General features: G+C 39.1%; 2 protein-coding genes and 1 long non-coding RNA gene across 6 annotated transcripts; 1 reads left to right on the top strand and 2 right to left on the bottom strand.

The window, feature by feature from the left end:
- On the top strand, window positions 1–3,841 carry LOC144061934 (uncharacterized). 2 transcript variants are annotated; one of them, XR_013296316.1, is made up of 5 exons: window positions 1–269; window positions 468–516; window positions 602–655; window positions 2,860–2,910; window positions 2,985–3,841. It is a non-coding gene; the product is annotated as an uncharacterized LOC144061934 (long non-coding RNA). The 2 variants fall into 2 exon arrangements; XR_013296317.1 differs by lacking the exon at window positions 1–269 and having other exon boundaries at window positions 449–516.
- LOC144061932 (androgen-dependent TFPI-regulating protein) lies at window positions 3,213–6,741 on the bottom strand. Its single transcript, XM_077582886.1, has 6 exons — window positions 6,633–6,741; window positions 4,487–4,719; window positions 4,281–4,406; window positions 4,104–4,205; window positions 3,896–4,011; window positions 3,213–3,680 (listed from the first exon to the last, which is right to left on the bottom strand). The coding sequence occupies exons 2-6, from the start codon at window positions 4,637–4,639 to the stop codon at window positions 3,506–3,508; spliced, it is 672 nt and encodes a 223-aa protein (XP_077439012.1). The 5' UTR covers window positions 4,640–4,719; window positions 6,633–6,741; the 3' UTR covers window positions 3,213–3,505.
- fam83ha (family with sequence similarity 83 member Ha) lies at window positions 5,282–16,902 on the bottom strand. 3 transcript variants are annotated; one of them, XM_077582872.1, is made up of 7 exons: window positions 16,439–16,896; window positions 14,677–15,105; window positions 13,458–13,909; window positions 13,208–13,372; window positions 10,446–10,570; window positions 6,828–10,299; window positions 5,282–6,753 (listed from the first exon to the last, which is right to left on the bottom strand). In XM_077582872.1, the coding sequence occupies exons 3-7, from the start codon at window positions 13,899–13,901 to the stop codon at window positions 6,742–6,744; spliced, it is 4,218 nt and encodes a 1,405-aa protein (XP_077438998.1). In that variant the 5' UTR covers window positions 13,902–13,909; window positions 14,677–15,105; window positions 16,439–16,896; the 3' UTR covers window positions 5,282–6,741. The 3 variants fall into 3 exon arrangements, with proteins under 3 accessions (XP_077438998.1, XP_077438999.1, XP_077439000.1); XM_077582873.1 differs by lacking the exon at window positions 5,282–6,753 and having other exon boundaries at window positions 7,983–8,194; window positions 8,316–10,299; window positions 16,439–16,901; XM_077582874.1 differs by lacking the exons at window positions 5,282–6,753; window positions 6,828–10,299 and having other exon boundaries at window positions 10,442–10,570; window positions 16,439–16,902.
- Window positions 16,903–17,089: the final 187 nt, after the last annotated feature.

A 17,089-nucleotide genomic window follows, 5' to 3' on the forward strand; every position in this document is an offset into this window, starting at 1 on the left:
CACCACACTGCCACACACCCATTAAAACAACTAAATTTTTGACTTTTTAACATGCCTTAACAAAAAATCCACTGACAGATAATAACAAATATTGAATGCCTCATTCTGCTCACAGATTAGTTGGAGCCTGTCCAAATGGACTTAAAAGTAACAAGCTACATGCATAAACATAAAACGCCTACCAACATTTTAGCCTCAGTTGCTAAGATGTGCTTTTAGAAAGTGGGAGGAAGGTGAACTCTATACTGTACTGGAAGTTCCACCGTAAGGTGTGTTTCAGTTGCATTTAAATGTCAAATCTTTCCCCATTCTTCAACCCAATTGTTGGCAAAAAAGGAAAACAATAACAGTGGGAAAAGAAGTTGAGAATTGAATGAAAACCACACCCTTTCTGACGCAGTTGTCTACGTAAGAATGGAAATTGTTGCATATCCTGTCTGACAGGTACTCTCTTTTGGTTCAAGCAGTATAGAGTAGTTCGCACCGAGAAGAAGAAATATGCTGTACTTGCTTGGGGTAAGTAAAAACATTTTCTTTATTGCTTTGTAACTAAAACCGACACTTGTGATGTTGACCGCAGCATTTCTGTTTGAACCCACAGACAGTTGTCGGCCTTCTAGTTATCATCATGTGCTTCTCGAAAGGACTCACAGAGGCGAGTAAACTTTAAAATTGGTCTTGCTTTTTTAAATTAGGTCAGGTGTCTGCAACCTGCCGCTCTGGCCACATGTGACTCTCTAAAAAACACTTAACAGATTTTTTATTTTATTTTTTTAACATATTTATCTTGATTTTTAGAAGAAAAAAAAGTCTCTAAATGAACTAATAATTTATATTAAAAAAATGTATAATTTAATATTCAAAAAATATCCAAATGTTTAAGTTGTCAAAAAAAATGAGAGACGAAAGGTAAATGAAAAACATTTTAAAATGAACTAAAAATGTCCTAAAAGGAACTGGAAAAGCAGAAAATTACCATAAAATGTCTTCAACATTGCAAAAGAAGTACTCTGAAAATTTATTTAATGAAAGGCACGAAAGAAAATGTTCAAAAAGTAACTATAAAATGTCCAAAAACAAGAACGAATCCCGAAAATTAACCATAATATGTCCAGAAATTGTCAAAAAATGTCAGAAAATTTAGAGGAAATAAGGCAGAAAAATGTCAAAAATAGCCATAAAATGTAAAAAAAAAAAGAAAGGTAAAAATATAAATGTATGTCCATAAAATTGTCAAAAATGTCAGAAAGCCAGAAAAGTCTAAAAATGTATGAAAAACAAAGTTTGAAAAATTACCCCCCCCCCCACCCCCAAAAAAAATATAAATCCAAAAACGGAAGATTAAAGGAAGAAAATAAAGAATCTTCAAAGTGTTGGATTCTGCATATTTTTCTGTCATGGTGTAGCTCAAATTAACAGTGTCTGGGGCCCTGGTACATTAGACACTAATGCACTGTTTCCTTCATCACAATCTTCAAATGTTTTGTGACTCCACACTAATTTTTGGTTATTTATTTGGCCTAAAATGGCTCTTTTGACAGTAAAGGTTGCCAACTGCTAAATTAGATCAACTGAGCTTGAATGTGACCAGTGTTCTTTAAATGGTCGAATTCTGAAGAACCGACACCAAAAGAAAAGATGCAAGTGTTAAGCGGGTGCAGTGGTGTAGTGGTATATATATACACACACACATGTATTTTTACGTAGTCCAGAAAAACGTCTTGTTTTAGAAACATGTAAGATTTAAAAAGCCGTCATTTGTACTTGCTCACAAAAATACATTTATCATGTCTTGTTAAGAACAGTTTGGTAACACAAGCAGCCTGAAATAATGTAAAATGTATTTAACATGAGGCAAACATAAAGTATATATTATAAAACAAATTACAATATTTAGTGAAAAATTAACAAAAAATGTGAAAAATAGTCTGATTAGACTTCAGCATTGTTTTGTTCTACATTCTTGTGTTTTAACCCATTCACTGCCATTGACGGCTATAGTCATCAAAAATTTATTTGAACTATTTCTATTAGTTTAACATTTTTTCCACTTTTGTTAACAAGAGTATGAAAACCTAGAAAAAATGTTATTGTACATTTAGAACAGATAAAAAAAATTTGATTAATCGTGAGTTAAGTATTGAAGTCATGCAATTAATTACTTATTAAAAAATGTAATCGCCTGACGCGATTTAAAAAAAAGAAAAGATTATTAAAAATTAGGGGCGTCAGGCGGTTAAAAATTGTAATCGTAATTGATCGCATGACTTCACTAGTTAACTCACAATTAATCACAAATTTGATCTCTGTTCTAAATGTACAATAAAAAAAATCCTAGGTTTTCATACTCTTGTTAACAAAAGTAGAAAAAAATGTGAAACTAATAGAAATAGTTCAAATCAATTTTTTTTTTACGTCTATAGCCGTCAATGGCAGTGAATGAATTAATTTACCGGTACTTAAAAATCAAGTACCAGCCTATATAGCTACTATAAAACTTATCTAGAGCATGTAGTTAGTGTGTAACCAGCAGCGTGTCACAGTTCACCTTAGCTAAATTTCTGGGTCACCATTGTGGCTCGGGGGAGGATTGTTTTTCCCGACATGACCCGCCCTACTCTGCCTCCGATTGGCTGATCAGTCCTCATACCAAAAGTTAGCCAATCTAATCAGTGTAGGCAACGGGTAGCAGCCAATTAGAGGCAGAGGAGGGTAGGCCATGGCTGAACGTTGTGCATCGGGGGATTTAGAAGTGGGTATACTCAATACTGACTGAAAAAGAAGTGGGTATACTGTGTATATACTCTGGACTACACCACTGAGTGGGTGAGGTTTTAATAAGACTATTGTCCTAAACAGGGAACCAAACTTCAAAAATCACAGACACCGGAATCCAACGGCAACAAGAAGGTTAGTACTCGTGATAAAGGCTCTCGGTGTATATAATAACAGATTCAAGAATTGATGTTTTTGTGCATCAACAGGACCTGAGTGAGGCAGATCTGCATTTATTGGCCAAGATCCTTTCAGTTGGACTGGTAGATGCAGATCCTGACTACCTCCAACATCTTAAAGGCTACAGAGACCTCAGAGGTGGATGACGTGGACATTTCACGCGTGTTTACTTAACACCACAACAACGGTGCAGTTGGTGAATTTATTGATGACATGATGATGATGACTTCGTAGAAACACAGGCAGAGAATGTTACCTTTGGCTCTTGAATCCATAACTTTATTGATACAAAGGATTGGAGTTGACAAGAAAATGGCAGACACAGGTTGTCTCTGGAACGTGCTTTATTTGTTTTTTTGTTTTTAGGTTTTGTCCGCACTCAAATGAAAAATGTTTCATGCTGATATGAAACTATACCATTACAGTTATAACTTTGAAAAAGGTACAGTCAGTGTTATAAACAGAAAGTGATGAAAGTCGCAAATCCTTCGACTTTCTTCATACATTGCAATTGCTCTCGGAATGGTCAGAGCCCAGTTGACTTTTCCTGTCACTGTTGATGATGTGAGTTTTTCCACACGCGGCTGTTGAGTTTGCCTCCGAGAAGGTACAGCAAGGTCACCGCAGACATGTTAAAACAAAAGAAGCCCAGCAGGCCAACAGCACTGAAATGCCCAAGGAGGGGATACACCCAAATTCCTGCTGAGACGTACACCCAGAGAATCCTGCAGAGATGATCGGGGGAAATAAGTTCATCAAAATGTGTTTTGACTCAAGATGTGTGTATAAAATTTGTTACTGTTCATTTTGAATAAACACAGTTGTACTTCATAGGCAGGAAATTGAGAACATGTTATGGATGGCAATTAAAGTTGCGGCAACAGCAGTTCAGTTCTTTTGTTATCATTTCAATCTATATTTATGCTGATTTGGCACTTACCAGAAGAGGTAACCCACGCCCACTAATCCCAGTGTGGCCAGTGCATTCTTTGTTTGTGGGTAGGCATGCGGCTGCGCCACAATTTCTCCAAGTAACAAAGGAAGTACAAACGTGTGCTAAGAAAACAAGTCAGAAATTAGTTATTATATGGGTTAAAATGAGAGAATGTAATTTGGCATAAAGAGTTTAAAAAATATATTTTCCAGACCATTGCATGGTTTATCCAAGGAGGGAGGAAGGCGTCAATTGTTGCCGGGTAGACCAACTCTCTGTCATAGGCAAAGATAGCCCAAAAAATAACAACAACAAACTAAACAAGACTTAATGTAAGTTATTTGATTTGTTGTGTAACTTAAGAAAAAAATATTTTAAACATATATCTCACCATGCCCACAGGGAAGGCAAAGACTGAGAATATTAGATCTGTACATCTGTTCAGGGTGCTATCAGAATTTTTCCCTGGCTGAAGATCGTTCAAGGCAGCCAGTCCAAAAAATAACATTTGTAGTAACTGAAAAAAAGCAATTAAGATATTTCTTCCATATGACCTCCGCTTCAATCATATTGCACTGCACAATATATTGTACTTACTAAATTCAAAAAGGTGAGGTATTTCCAAGGTCCCCCATACACAAAGATCCCAGCTGGTAATTCTTCCCCATCTTTAGCAGCCAGAGTGGTTACAACAAAAGCATACCAGCTGAATGCTGTAATGTGATAAACTCCATTCCAGCTTGAAGTCATTTTATATTATTTCTGACTTCCACTAAGCAAAATCTGTACCAAGTCAAGACCGGCTCAATCTCCAGGCTGAAGCGTGAAAACTGTAAAGAAGATTACCGTAGTAAAAATGTGCAGCTCAAGAGGCCCACTGTTCGTTATGAAGTACTGCAGAGGAGTGTGCCTTTCATAAGCGGCGCTCGGCAGCATGTGACCTGATTGCTATTTTACTCTCAGTGAGCTTAATCACGGTTACGCAGTTTTGAAAGAGTCTGACGTAAGTACGGTAGGTTAAAAAAAAATCAGTTTTGAATTAAACAGTGAAGTCTTAAATGTCTTATGGTGGCATTATAAAACACGACTCAAAGTCATGCATTCAGGCTACAATACATCATGTTATTTCACATCAGAAATACATTGCTCAACAAAATGTCATAATTTAAAAAAAAACGATTACATGACCGTTTTATCCAATTCACACACACACACAGACACACACACACACACTCACACACACACACACACACACACACACACACACGCACACACACACACACACACACACACACACACACACACACACACACACACACACACACACACACACACACACACACACGCCAGGAATCTCATCTTAACCAAAACTGAGTGCAAAGATCCAAAATATACATTTTGAAGGCATTTTATTTTCATTATTTGGTCCCGAAGACCAGACATCCATTAAAGATATCTTCAAGATATTTAAATTTTGTTAGTTTGTTTCATTTGACTGGTTTTATAGGTAAGGCACAATTTCTTAAGAACACAAAGACACAAGAGCTTAGTTTCTCCAAATTCCAAAATATAACACAACAGTTTGTCATTCACCCCTACAAGAACTTCATAAATGTACATGGTCAGGCTTTGAGGTCCCTTGAGGAAAATGTGTTTTTTTTTAATGTTACAAATGTAATGTTACAAAATCTGCAAAAACTCACCAACAATGTGACAAAGCTGTACAGACATCACAACACACACACAAAAGTGTTGGCTTTACATAACATGGCGCAGAACAGATTCATTTTTTTTTTTAAAATTTAACTTGTTTGTATTGGTGGAGCTTATCCGCTAATGAATACCTTCATTATTAAAGTCAGTTTAAAAAAAAAAACAATAAGCAAAGATACTTAAAATTCTAGATACATCAGGTTTAAGATGTGGGTATCACACTTACAGTCCTCATGTTTCCAACGCATGATCTATATTATTGGATTAAATACCTATTCTAAATTAATGGAGGCAAACATCCAGTAGTGGTATTGCAATTTTCATTTCTGAACTCACCCTAAGAAGTCTCTTCTGACTTTTCCAAATGACTACTTGTGTATTCAGGGGGGGGAAATGAAGACACGGGCATGAGTTGGCTTGCTTCAAAGGAACATTTACACAACACCATGACTTCTGCTGAAACAAGTGAGGCATTTATGTGGAATTTCATCACACTTCCAACAAGTCACCAATGTGGTAACGTGTTGGTTTGCCCTAAGGTATGAGAACAATGTAGACTTAAGGGCTGTAGTTATAAACAGACCCACTAGGTGGCAGAAGATACTTTACAACAAGTTCAGTTTCTGCACAAAGAATAAGAAGCTCACAAGCATAGAATTGACTTCTATTTGGAAAGCTGGAGTTCATCCAGCCAATTGGTAAGAAACGAAATGGTCTTACTTCATCATCATATATTTTTAAGACCCACATGTCATAAAACCAGGGATCTTATGATTACTATTCTACACAAGACATCAAAGCTGTAGCAGTTTCATTCGTGGCAAACAGTAATCGTATTTATGTATTGTGGCTACTACCACTGCAGTAAAAAAATACTGCACAGGGCACCTCAAAGGATCAGCTGTAACAAATTGCACTTTACCCATCCGTGTCATTAAAACATTTTATCACGTACTTTTGCACTGTCAACCGTCAGTAAACGCACTCCACGCTGACTAAACTGATAGTGATTGACAAATAGAAATCCTACCCTATTGGTCTTTACTGATCATGTAAATATCTTAGTCAGCATGTCGGGTTTCTGCTGTACTTCAGTCTACTCTCTAATCCTTTCGCTCAGCTTTCTCTCTGGATCCCAGTTAATGAGTCATCTGAAAACAAGAGAAAAAATACTTCTTGTTAGGGAGGTGAACACAAATCTTAACGTGCGAGTAATTCAACTTACATCAAAGCGACTGTAAACTTTCCTCTCCTTCCTCATGCTTTGGAGTTTCTCCAGCAGCTTGTCACGGTCCTGAGACGATTTTGGCAGGTTGCTGCTTAGTGACCCAATCTCTCTATCTTTTTCCCTTTTGGCATTTTTGTCAGCTTCATCTTCTTTCTCATCATCAGTGACAGGCGACTCCTTTGTAGACTCGTTCCTGCTTTGGCTATTTGCCGAAATTTGTTCCAGCAGCAGCTTGGTATCATCTCGGAGGTTGCTGCTGGAGAGCACGCCGGCGGTTGATGACTGGTAGCGAGACTGGCTCACCTTTGGCTGCTTGGATTGCTGTGATGATGGTGCCCCTTCCTCTACTGTCACTCCTGAACATTTAATTTGCCCTGCTGGGTCATTTATTTTTTCATTGTCCTCTGTTTTATTCTCACAAGGCGATATGGAATCTTTGCTGACATCATTTTCATAGCTCAGAGAATTGCTAGCAAGAGGTGTGGCTAACTCTGATGTGCAAACTTCAGATTGATCAGAGTTGGCCGTAACAGATGTGAAAACTGAGGTAGGGTGCATTGTAAGTTTGTTTGTGTCAGCTGGATTCCCATTGGTTAAAATGTTGGTGTCATAGGACCCAAGCGACGATGACATTGTACCTTCTGTTCTTTCACTATGGGAAGGCAAAACAGATTGAGCTAACACAGACGAACATAAATCGGTCACAGCAGGAGTCGAAGATGCAGCTGTGATGTCACCTTTGTCGTGTGTGAGGGATGAAGTAATGACAATGGGTGACACTCCAGACTCATCTACTGTTGTTTTAGTTACTGAGCTGTGGGAATCACGTGAAAAAGAATCATATAACGAAGAGGATGATTTTTCCTCAGTAGACTGGTTGGATCTAGGCGGGGAGGCGCTGAGAGATTCTTCTTGGTGTAGTCTGTCACAAGTTAGGGACTGTATGCTAGGTGAGTTTATGTTAGAGTCATGAGGACTGGAAGCGGTTTGATGACTAGAAATGAGTAGCGGGTGTTCAGCGTTAGAGCTTTCTGCATCTGGTTGTGCTATGCTAGATGGTGATGCCAGCGGAGAAGATGCCACGCTGGTCTTGACCTGTGATGAGTCTCGAGTTTGGATGTTAGAAGTAAACATGGTAGATGCAGAAGATGATGCAGAATCCCCCATACTGGGAGTCAATAATGTGGACTCATTAGAGGTAGATTGAAGAACTGGTGACAGACTTTTATCGATTCTAAGCTCAAGCGATGGAAGATTAGAATGTATTTCTTGAGTTCTAATGGGTTGTTGACCAGAGCTAAACTCACTCAAGGCGGATTTGTGAAGCTCTGCATCGTCTGATTCACACTGAAGAGCCTCTGTTTCTGCAGAAACAGATAAAGATACTGCCGTTTGGCTGCTCCCCAATTCTACCTTCTTTAACGCAGATGAAACTCTAGCTTGTTCACTTTTTGAGCTTTGGGAGATGACGGTGAGATTACTGACCTGGCCCTCTTGCTTGTTTGCCTCATCACTGACATCACCAAGTGGCTCTGTGGTTTTTGCTTGACTGAAATCCGTTGTCGTAACACTTGATGATAATGAGATTGACATTTGGGAAGTCTTGTCACCTTTCCTTCCATCATTTGGTACAGTGTCCCCCTTTTCAACACTCACTCTGTCAAGATCAGTTGGTGTTTTCATGGCAGTCTTTGCTGTTCTTTTTTCAGCTTCTGCAGCCTTAGCAGCTTTGCGTTTTGCCGCCAGCTCTTTGAAAAACATGAGTCTCTTATCAGGATCGCTCATATCGACAGACAACAAACTGTTGCCCAAAGGCTTGGGTGGCTGACCGGGTTTGGCCATATCAGATTCAGACCGCTTCAATCTGGATGGTGATGGAGAAACTTTTCCTTGTTCAATATCTGGACGTTTGAACGGTTCTTGTACATGGAGATTTTCTGAGGAACTCTTTAAATCTTCCTTTGATGAATCTTTATCCTCTGCTTTGCTGTTTCCTTCTTGTTTTGACGCTTCTGGCGCAGAGCTATCAAACGACTTTAAGTAACGAGTCCATCCGAAAGACTCTCTTGCAGCTGATCTCCTTTGTCCAAAAACTTGAGAAGCAAAGGGTAGCTTTGTCTGCTCGCTCTCATTCTTGTCACTTTCTTCATCTTGTTGGCCTGCTGTATGCTGCTCTAAAGAGTTAAATATCAGAGATGATCTTAACCTCGAGCTTCTCGGCATTGCTGCGTTGTATTTTCTCCGAAATGACTCATCCTTTCGAACAACAGTATTGGGCTCCTTTTGGTCTGCCTCCTCTGGTTTGTCCCCTTCAGTTGTTGATGATGATTCTGAGGGTGTTGGTGTTGTTTTGGTGTCAGCTGGTACAGCTGTACTTTCTTCTTGCAATTTATTGGACTGCTCTGATTCCAGTACAAAAGCTTTGGCATAGCATGGCAATTGACTTACTCTCGGGATGGCAGGAATCTTAAACTCTCGAACATTTGGAATTTTAGGAAATGATGAATCTGCGATGGGAGCTGTTGGCTGTCCAGGGTTGGATGGCTCCTCGAAAGGATCTGTTGCCTGAGATGGCATCAATGGCAGGCCTTCATCTCCTGGATTATCATATGCACTGAGGTAAGAGTTAATTCTCCAGTTCCTTAAACCCTGCTTTACCGTGGGGTCTTTGCGGTCTGTCTTCGGCTCTTGGAAAAACGGCTTGTCATCCACTGTAGGCTGAGGTAAATCTACAGGAGGTTGTAATTTCTCTGAGACCTGCTCAAAGTCCACATTCCTGGTGGATGATAAATAGTTAAGCACAGGGTCAAAGTTATCAAATGGCTCCATCTCTTGTGGTAAACCTGGTTCAGAATACTGATCTGCAGATGGATAGTTTTGGCCCCAGAATTTCTCAGGGCCCCTATAATCGACTTCAGGGCCTGGCCCCACATTTTTCTGCGGCCCCCTGTGAAACAGCCTTCCCCGGGCCTCAAAGTCTGGTGTGGGTTGAGTCTGGAATGGGTAATTGTACCTGCCATGAACACCTTCAGCATAAATGTTGCGTTTCAAAGAAGGGCTTTCCATCATGGGAAACTTGGAGTGACCTTGCTGCTCCATTCCTGATTGCTGTGATGGAAATCGACTGTATATATCAATAGGTCCATGGAAAGATTCATTCCTTTTGAGGGGCAACATTCTCCAGTCGGTTTCCATTTGTTCATCGTATGATGGTTTATTCCAATCCTCTGAATGAGACATGTCCAGTGGCACCAGCTTTCTGGGCTCTCTGTACACAAATGAAGTTCTTTTACTGGGGTATTGCCTCTTTTGTAAAAGGCCAATGTCTTCCGTCGCAGCAGGCACATCAGTCAATAATGGTTGTGACTGAGCAAAGAGGATCCGAAACTCTTCATCAAAAGTCGATACGAGCTGTCCAAGGAAAAGGTGTGCCATACAACGATGCAGTTTCTCAAAAGACCACATGAAGCTAAACAAAAACAATGAAAATGTATTAATAAATGTTCAGTCTTTCAGAATTAATTGCACAAACATATGCTAATTGATTTTATTGCAATGTAAACACCTCATTGCTTTGTTCTAAATGTTCTACTCTACAGCAGGTAGGAACATTACCTGTAGTTCCCACTTAGTACGGCCCTGCAGTCTGTCAGCAAGAAGCGATCCATCATCTGACCTTTGAAGGATTTCCCTGAGCGGCAGTGGTAAGTGATTCCAGATACAGTTCTTACGCGTAGAAACTGCAAGAGAAATATTGTAGTGGTTATGTTAAAATCAAAGTAGGGTGGCAGTTTTGCATTGCTCTTCCAAATTTATATAGCACTGAGCAAACAATGACTATACAATGAAAAGTACCTGTTTTACTCCAGCCCAGTTTTTTTGGTAGGCAAAATGGTTAATTTCCTGCACAGCCAATTAATTGGTTGGCAAAATGTTGTTTAACTTAAAACTGTCCAAATCTAAATCCAGTTTCAGCCTCTCAACAGTTAATATTGTGAGATTTCTGTTACCCACGAAAGCTGACTGATTATCTTTGTGTTGAATCAAAATAAGACGTTTGCATTCATTTTGGGAAAACAATGATTAACATTTCTGCCCATTTTAGTCTTATGGGCTGAACCAGTAAGTGACTCAATTCCATTTTCTGCAGCATCAATTTGAAATGATGTCCTATTTGTGAATAAAAGGATGTACATTTTAAAAATGTTTATTTAAACTTAATTGGTGAATACAAAAATTAATAAATTGACAGATTAATCGATTCTTAAAATAATTGTTAGTTGCCGGCCTAATATACATATAAATCGCTGGTGTTGGGCAGAATCTTCATTAAGTCACAATTTGGTAGTTCATATTTCTTTAAAAAAAAAGTAAACTATTTTGGTCAGTCCATACTTGTGGGTGTCATTTTTACGAATTATTGACCAAACTTTAAGTGTTAAAAATGGCTTGCTCTCTTTGATGACAAAATATTAATGGTTGAGAGCAGACATGCCGTTTTTGGGGTCTCCTGAAAAGTGACGATTTTGGAGGTAGAAGGTTTTGGCCTGACACCAGCAATATAAACAATTAACATATGCACACACATTTATTAATGTATGTATTGTATGTATGCATCTATATGTTCCAAATTAGTACGCAAATATTTTTCTCTGATTTTTATAGCCTGTGTAAATGACGTTCATTATAATATTCAAGTCATCAGCTGTTAGAGAGTAATTTGACTGCTTTAAAAAAAAACTCCCAAACAAAACAGTATTTTTTTTTTCAAATATAAAAATGTCCTTCCAGCCATCCATCCATTGTATTTGATAAAATGCACTGTTCCAAATTATTATGCACGGCAGTGTTTCAAGACATTTCATAGGTTGTAAAAAAAAACAGGGGGGGGAAACACTTGCTGGAAGGATCTTGATTTTGATTAAATCAAATGCAATTTCAGTCACAAACTTCTTTGATTAAATCAAAACCTATTCCAATCACAAACTTCTTAACAGGTAAAGCTACATTTTAACATAGGACCTCTTATCGCTTCTATTATCTGCTGGAATTAATTTCCAGGATGTCAGAATAGCCTCCAAGAACTGCTGTTTGGATGTGAATTGCCTCAGTCTCGCTACCTTTCTTTTTACCCTACCCCATATCCCAGACATATGAAGAAGACGGGAGATTGTTGTCACATATTCTAAACAGCAAATACTACCCATAAATTCCTGGAGTTCCTATAACATTGCTCTCTGCCTCTTGGCTGTCTTCCTGAGAAACTTTCTTCTCATTTTTTTCTTTCATTTTAAAAATAACATAGACTTTCCGCCCATATTTTCCATGGTCTTTACTGTGTTCCATGGTATTTTAAATGCCTTGGAAAATCTTTTGCACACTTCTTTTGACTGATATCTTAAAACAATAATATCCCTCTGCTGTAAGATGTGACTAAAAATATGTCAGGAAAAGCCTACTAAAACATCCTAATCTTATTTGAAGTTCACCAGAGGTACTTTATTTCAATGGTGGCAGATGTGTGCTGACTTTCATTTAAATGAGCTTGAATGTGATTGGTTAATGCTGAACACAGCCACATTTCCAATTATAAGAGGGTATGCACACTTGTGCAACCATGTTATCTTAGTTTTTTATTTTCCCTTCCCCTCTCCAAAAGCTATTACTTTATTTTCAATTTGTTGTACAGTTCATAGGTGACATTAATCAATAAAAACATTTATCTTGTTTTTATTTCTTATATCATTAGAACTTTAATGTCTGCGCAACATTTGACATAGTTATCAAAGTACTTGTCAATAAGTAATGCTAATTTCATCAGTTTATGGTCGGTCATTTCTTCCTGTGTACTGCTTGCATACTGTATACTGGTAGATAGGCACGTCTTAGGATATGAACATAAACCCGCTTACTCACCACACATGACTATGGCTCAGTGAGCTATTTTGCCAACTTGTTTCTGTTTTGCTATTGTTATAGTTACAACCCTAATTATGCTCCTTGCTTTCTCACGAGCAGACATTTACTACATTGTTGAAGAAGGAGAGGTCCATGTTTTAAATTTGCACAAATTTTTATCTGCATAAACTGCAGAATGGCAATTGCTACTCATGAATCGACGATTGTTTCTTTCCTTCCCAAAGCAAATGAGCAATTCGACATGTAAAAATGTAAGCAGAATTAATAATGGTACTGGTATCAACAGTCTGGGCCCTGAGAATAGCAGTAAAGCTAAGAAATCATTAACCGTTTGAGTTAGTGTTGAGAGGAGCCGAGATGACAAAAACAAAATATGTAAATTATAGGTAGTGTGACAGAATGGCTCAAGACTTCCTTGGACATAAAGTACACTGTACTGTATATTGTAAAGGACTCACTTGGGTACTCTGTAGATTTACTCTGCAGTTGGACACCATGTTCATGAAATGATGTACGTTCTGCTCGTCTAAAAGAATATAGACGGCAACGTTTCTCATGGCAGCATTTAAAATATCGGCAAATATGTCAACATCAGTAAACATGTCCATCACTATGGCAATCATCTGTGGAGACAAAAACCACATTAGGCAACTGTGAAAACACTGTGAGGGTCATGTAGTCTGCTGCCATAAAAGAACAAAGACCGACTTGCTGAGCATTCTTGATAAGTCGCCGGGCCTGCTCCTTGATACTCGGCATGTCAGGCTCAGGAGGGTTAACCAGAGTGGTGACCTCTGTGGGACCACCAAAAAGATGCAGCTGCGGCCAGCCAAGATCCAGGCCGGGGACATCCAGGTCCGAGTGGATTGGCCAGTATGTATCCGAGGAGCTGTCTTCTCCAATCTCGGGGAAACTTTGCTCTTGGCAGGTGGTCTGTTGAGGAAGGTGGGCTGAGCTCTGAATGTACTGGATCTCAGGTGTGGACAGGAAATCCACCACATCTGCTTTTTGGAGAAAATCATAATATCCTTCCAGCTCTTCTTCAATTAGTGCGTCAATTGCCAGGCGGTACTCTTCCCGATAGTGAGGAGGAAGGTAGTTTGGGTGCAGGGGGTTATCCCCCGCTGAAGAACATTGAGAGCGACGAGCCATACTGCTGGCTGAGGAGATGGTGAGGGCAAAAGAAAGCACAATCCATTAGATGCCTCACATCCAAATACATATGGAACAAAACAACACTACAGATAAAACAGCACTCCCAAATAAATACATATAAATGTATGCTTTTATAGCCTTCTATGCAGGCCATTTTGGAATGTGACACAAACATATAACTAAAGGATAAGATATTAATTGTCAATGTCATTCAGCTATCACTTTACAAATGTACAATCACAATGACTCCAGATAATACACTTCTCTTTTCTTAACATAGTAATATGGCATTTATTCCAATACTGTTATCCAACAACACATTTTTAAACTTGAAAGAGCAACATTATGGAGCTCTATAGTAAATTTCTTCACCCTACTTTCCTACAAATTGGGTGTTAAAGGCAAATGAATGAGGGGAGATGAAATTCCAGTAAAGAACAGTTATGGGTGCGGCTCCTCCCTCTGGCCAAAAACACGAGTCTCCATTTGTGAGTTTACCCACCAAAAAAAAAAAAACTTTAGCAACAGCATCGAAACCCATAAAATTCGGCAGCCAAAAGGAAAAAACCGTACAAAGTGACGAGCTAATGGCGCTCGCAAGGTTCCATGTTCATAAGTTATGTTTCTGTCAATGACGAGTACAGGTAAAAACGTAGCACACTTGGCCAAAATGTTATGGGACATATGTTACACTCCATGATGTCATAACACACATACACATTAACGCTTACACACACAAACAAAACAAGTAGGCGCTATTCGGTGAACTTACCGAGTTAACAAACGTCAAGTCGTCGTCACGGTTCCCGTCGTTTGAACTCGAAACGGGCCATTTTGCCGTGTTTCCGCTCAGTCGCGCCTCTAATACAAGTGAGGCCAGTCGAAAGTCCTCTCACACATCGCTTTTGTTTTTTTTATTTTTTTCCTGTCACCCAGATAAACCAGTTTACTGTCACGCTTTAGGCATGTAGTCGACGATTATTGCGAGCTAACACAGAGAAGAAGTGGAGGGGTTCAACCGAGCACCGCCTCTCTCACTCTCTCTCTCTCGCCCTCTCTCTCTCCCTCTCTCCCTCCCTCCCTCTCTCTGAATGTCCGTCCTCTTGTCTCTCCACTTGGGCTGTGAGTCTCGAGAACGCTGCTTGTGGTTTAATCAGCCGACCGATAAGCACAAGATCCAAGCTGCTGCTTTCTCAAACATCTGTGAAAATAAGATGTGCGTACTTTATGAGACCACTTTAACATTCTGAGAAAACACAAGTCATTGGATGGATGGATGGATGGATGGATGGATGGGTGTCGCTCTGAAGAATAAAATGGGAAAAAACTGTGGGGGGAAGCTGAAAATTAACTGAAAAGTACTATATATTCTTGAATTGATGTATTAGTTTGCATTTGTGAAGATTTGCACACTTTTCCCTTCAGCATTCATTTCCAGTCTTCTAAACAGCTGAATCCCTCAAAAACATATACTTTTAAAAAATATATTTATATACTGGTAATGGTACTTCATGTTTCATTCCTCCCGAGTGTATGTCCAGCAGAGCCATGTCTACAAGCATTCTTTATCATTAGCATGAAGGAGCTAACTACACTTACTGTATTCATGCTACTTAAATCCAAAACAATGTGTGTGTTTTTTTCTCTCCCCGAGAAAGTGAATTCACATTGAGAGAGTAGGCCGTTACCATGGTAGCTTTAGCGTACACAAATGCATGCTTTCGTACAAAAGCAATTAATTAATGAGGGTGCACAATCAAACCCACAAACGGGAAGGCAATCCAGCACTTTCAGAATTTTACAGCGCCTGTATAGTCACAAGTTCGCAAACTTAGACAAAATGAAACACACTTGTAAGAGAGACACAAGAAACTAAAGCCTGTAACTTTCTCTTTGGCTAAGACAACATTTCATTCAACCTTCCGGGTTGCCATAGTGTATAGTACATCAAGTTCTCAAACCGTTAACAGACAATGGACTAAATAAGGAGGATTCTTGTAAAGACTTGTCATGTCCTATGAATAAATACTATGTGTTGGTGTATAAATGCCCTACTATAAACCTACAGCAACAGCACACAGTGTATAAGTGCTCTGTCAACTTTGAATCTTCTTTTCATGCAATATAAACAATTACAACAATGTCCCGGAATGCCACATCTGACTGAGGATAATGCATCTTCTCTCATTAAACATGTCAGAAGTTGGACTCCAAGGAATTAAGGACATTGTCTGCATGTTTTGTTTAAACCATAGAAGGAGAGAGAGGGAGAAACCAAATATTGTGACATTGTCCGTGAGGTTTGCTCCAAACTCGGCCCTAAAATAGCCATGCCTTGTGATGCACTATGATGTAACTTAAGTAAAGGAAGTGATGCAATCGATCTGCTGAAGTCGAGATTTGAAGACAATCCCTCATTGTTCCTTCCAAGCACCACCCAAAACACACAGAGGAGTTATGTGTGGGGGGGGGGGGGGGACTAAAGATTAAAATGTATGTTGAAAGTGTTCATAGATAGTTGTTACACTACATACCTCAGTGCGCCATTCACCGCTGCATTCTTGTAACCTCTGTGGCTCCGAGAGAATCATACATTTGGTATTTAGTCAATGACTTAGTGACTGATGGCTTCGGTTATGATGCATTTAAACACTGAGGTACAGCCCCGCTTCCAGAAAAATCTCTCTGGGAAAGTTTGGCTAAATACACACTGACGCGCTTGCATAGACAAATGATCGCTTGGTAAGCGCACAAGCTAAATTGACTGATACTTAAAGGTGGGGTCTTTAGTTTTGTCCGTTGCTGTTTGTAAACAACCAATTCAAAATTGACTCCTCCCATGGCTCAACCCCCACTCTTCTCATCAACATTGCGCCTGCCTTCAGTGACACGCCCCCCGCTCTGTGATTGGCTGGAGGGGTAAACATAGACTTTTTTCGCCCACAAACTCGCTCTCTTGGCAAAACACAACAACATGGCAAAATACAGGCTGGGGTGGTGGTGGATGATGACAAAATCACCACCACACATTAACTCATTCACTGCCATTGACGGTTATAAACGTCAAAAAATCATTTTAACTATTTCTATTAGTTTAACTTTTTGTTCTACTTTTGTTAACAAGAGTAGTATGAAAACCTAGATTTTTTTTAATTGTTCATTTAAAACAGATATAAAATTTGTGA

Source organism: Vanacampus margaritifer, chromosome 12, assembly GCF_051991255.1.
Source record: "Vanacampus margaritifer isolate UIUO_Vmar chromosome 12, RoL_Vmar_1.0, whole genome shotgun sequence".
Lineage (NCBI taxonomy): Eukaryota > Metazoa > Chordata > Actinopteri > Syngnathiformes > Syngnathidae > Vanacampus > Vanacampus margaritifer.

What these genes read in the sequence shown, in the direction of transcription:
- fam83ha (XM_077582872.1), bottom strand. Translation starts at nt 13,901, where the DNA reads ATGGCTCGTCGCTCTCAATGTTCTTCAGCGGGGGATAACCCCCTGCAC. An exon ending in TTATCAAGAATGCTCAGCAA is followed by an intron (nt 13,373 to 13,457) that starts GTCGGTCTTTGT and finishes TTGTCTCCACAG; the next exon opens with ATGATTGCCATAGTGATGGA. An exon ending in TAAATCTACAGAGTACCCAA is followed by an intron (nt 10,571 to 13,207) that starts GTGAGTCCTTTA and finishes TTTCTCTTGCAG; the next exon opens with TTTCTACGCGTAAGAACTGT.
- LOC144061932 (XM_077582886.1), bottom strand. Translation starts at nt 4,639, where the DNA reads ATGACTTCAAGCTGGAATGGAGTTTATCACATTACAGCATTCAGCTGG. An exon ending in TTGCCTTCCCTGTGGGCATG is followed by an intron (nt 4,206 to 4,280) that starts GTGAGATATATG and finishes AGTCTTGTTTAG; the next exon opens with TTTGTTGTTGTTATTTTTTG. An exon ending in GGCGTGGGTTACCTCTTCTG is followed by an intron (nt 3,681 to 3,895) that starts GTAAGTGCCAAA and finishes TCATCTCTGCAG; the next exon opens with GATTCTCTGGGTGTACGTCT.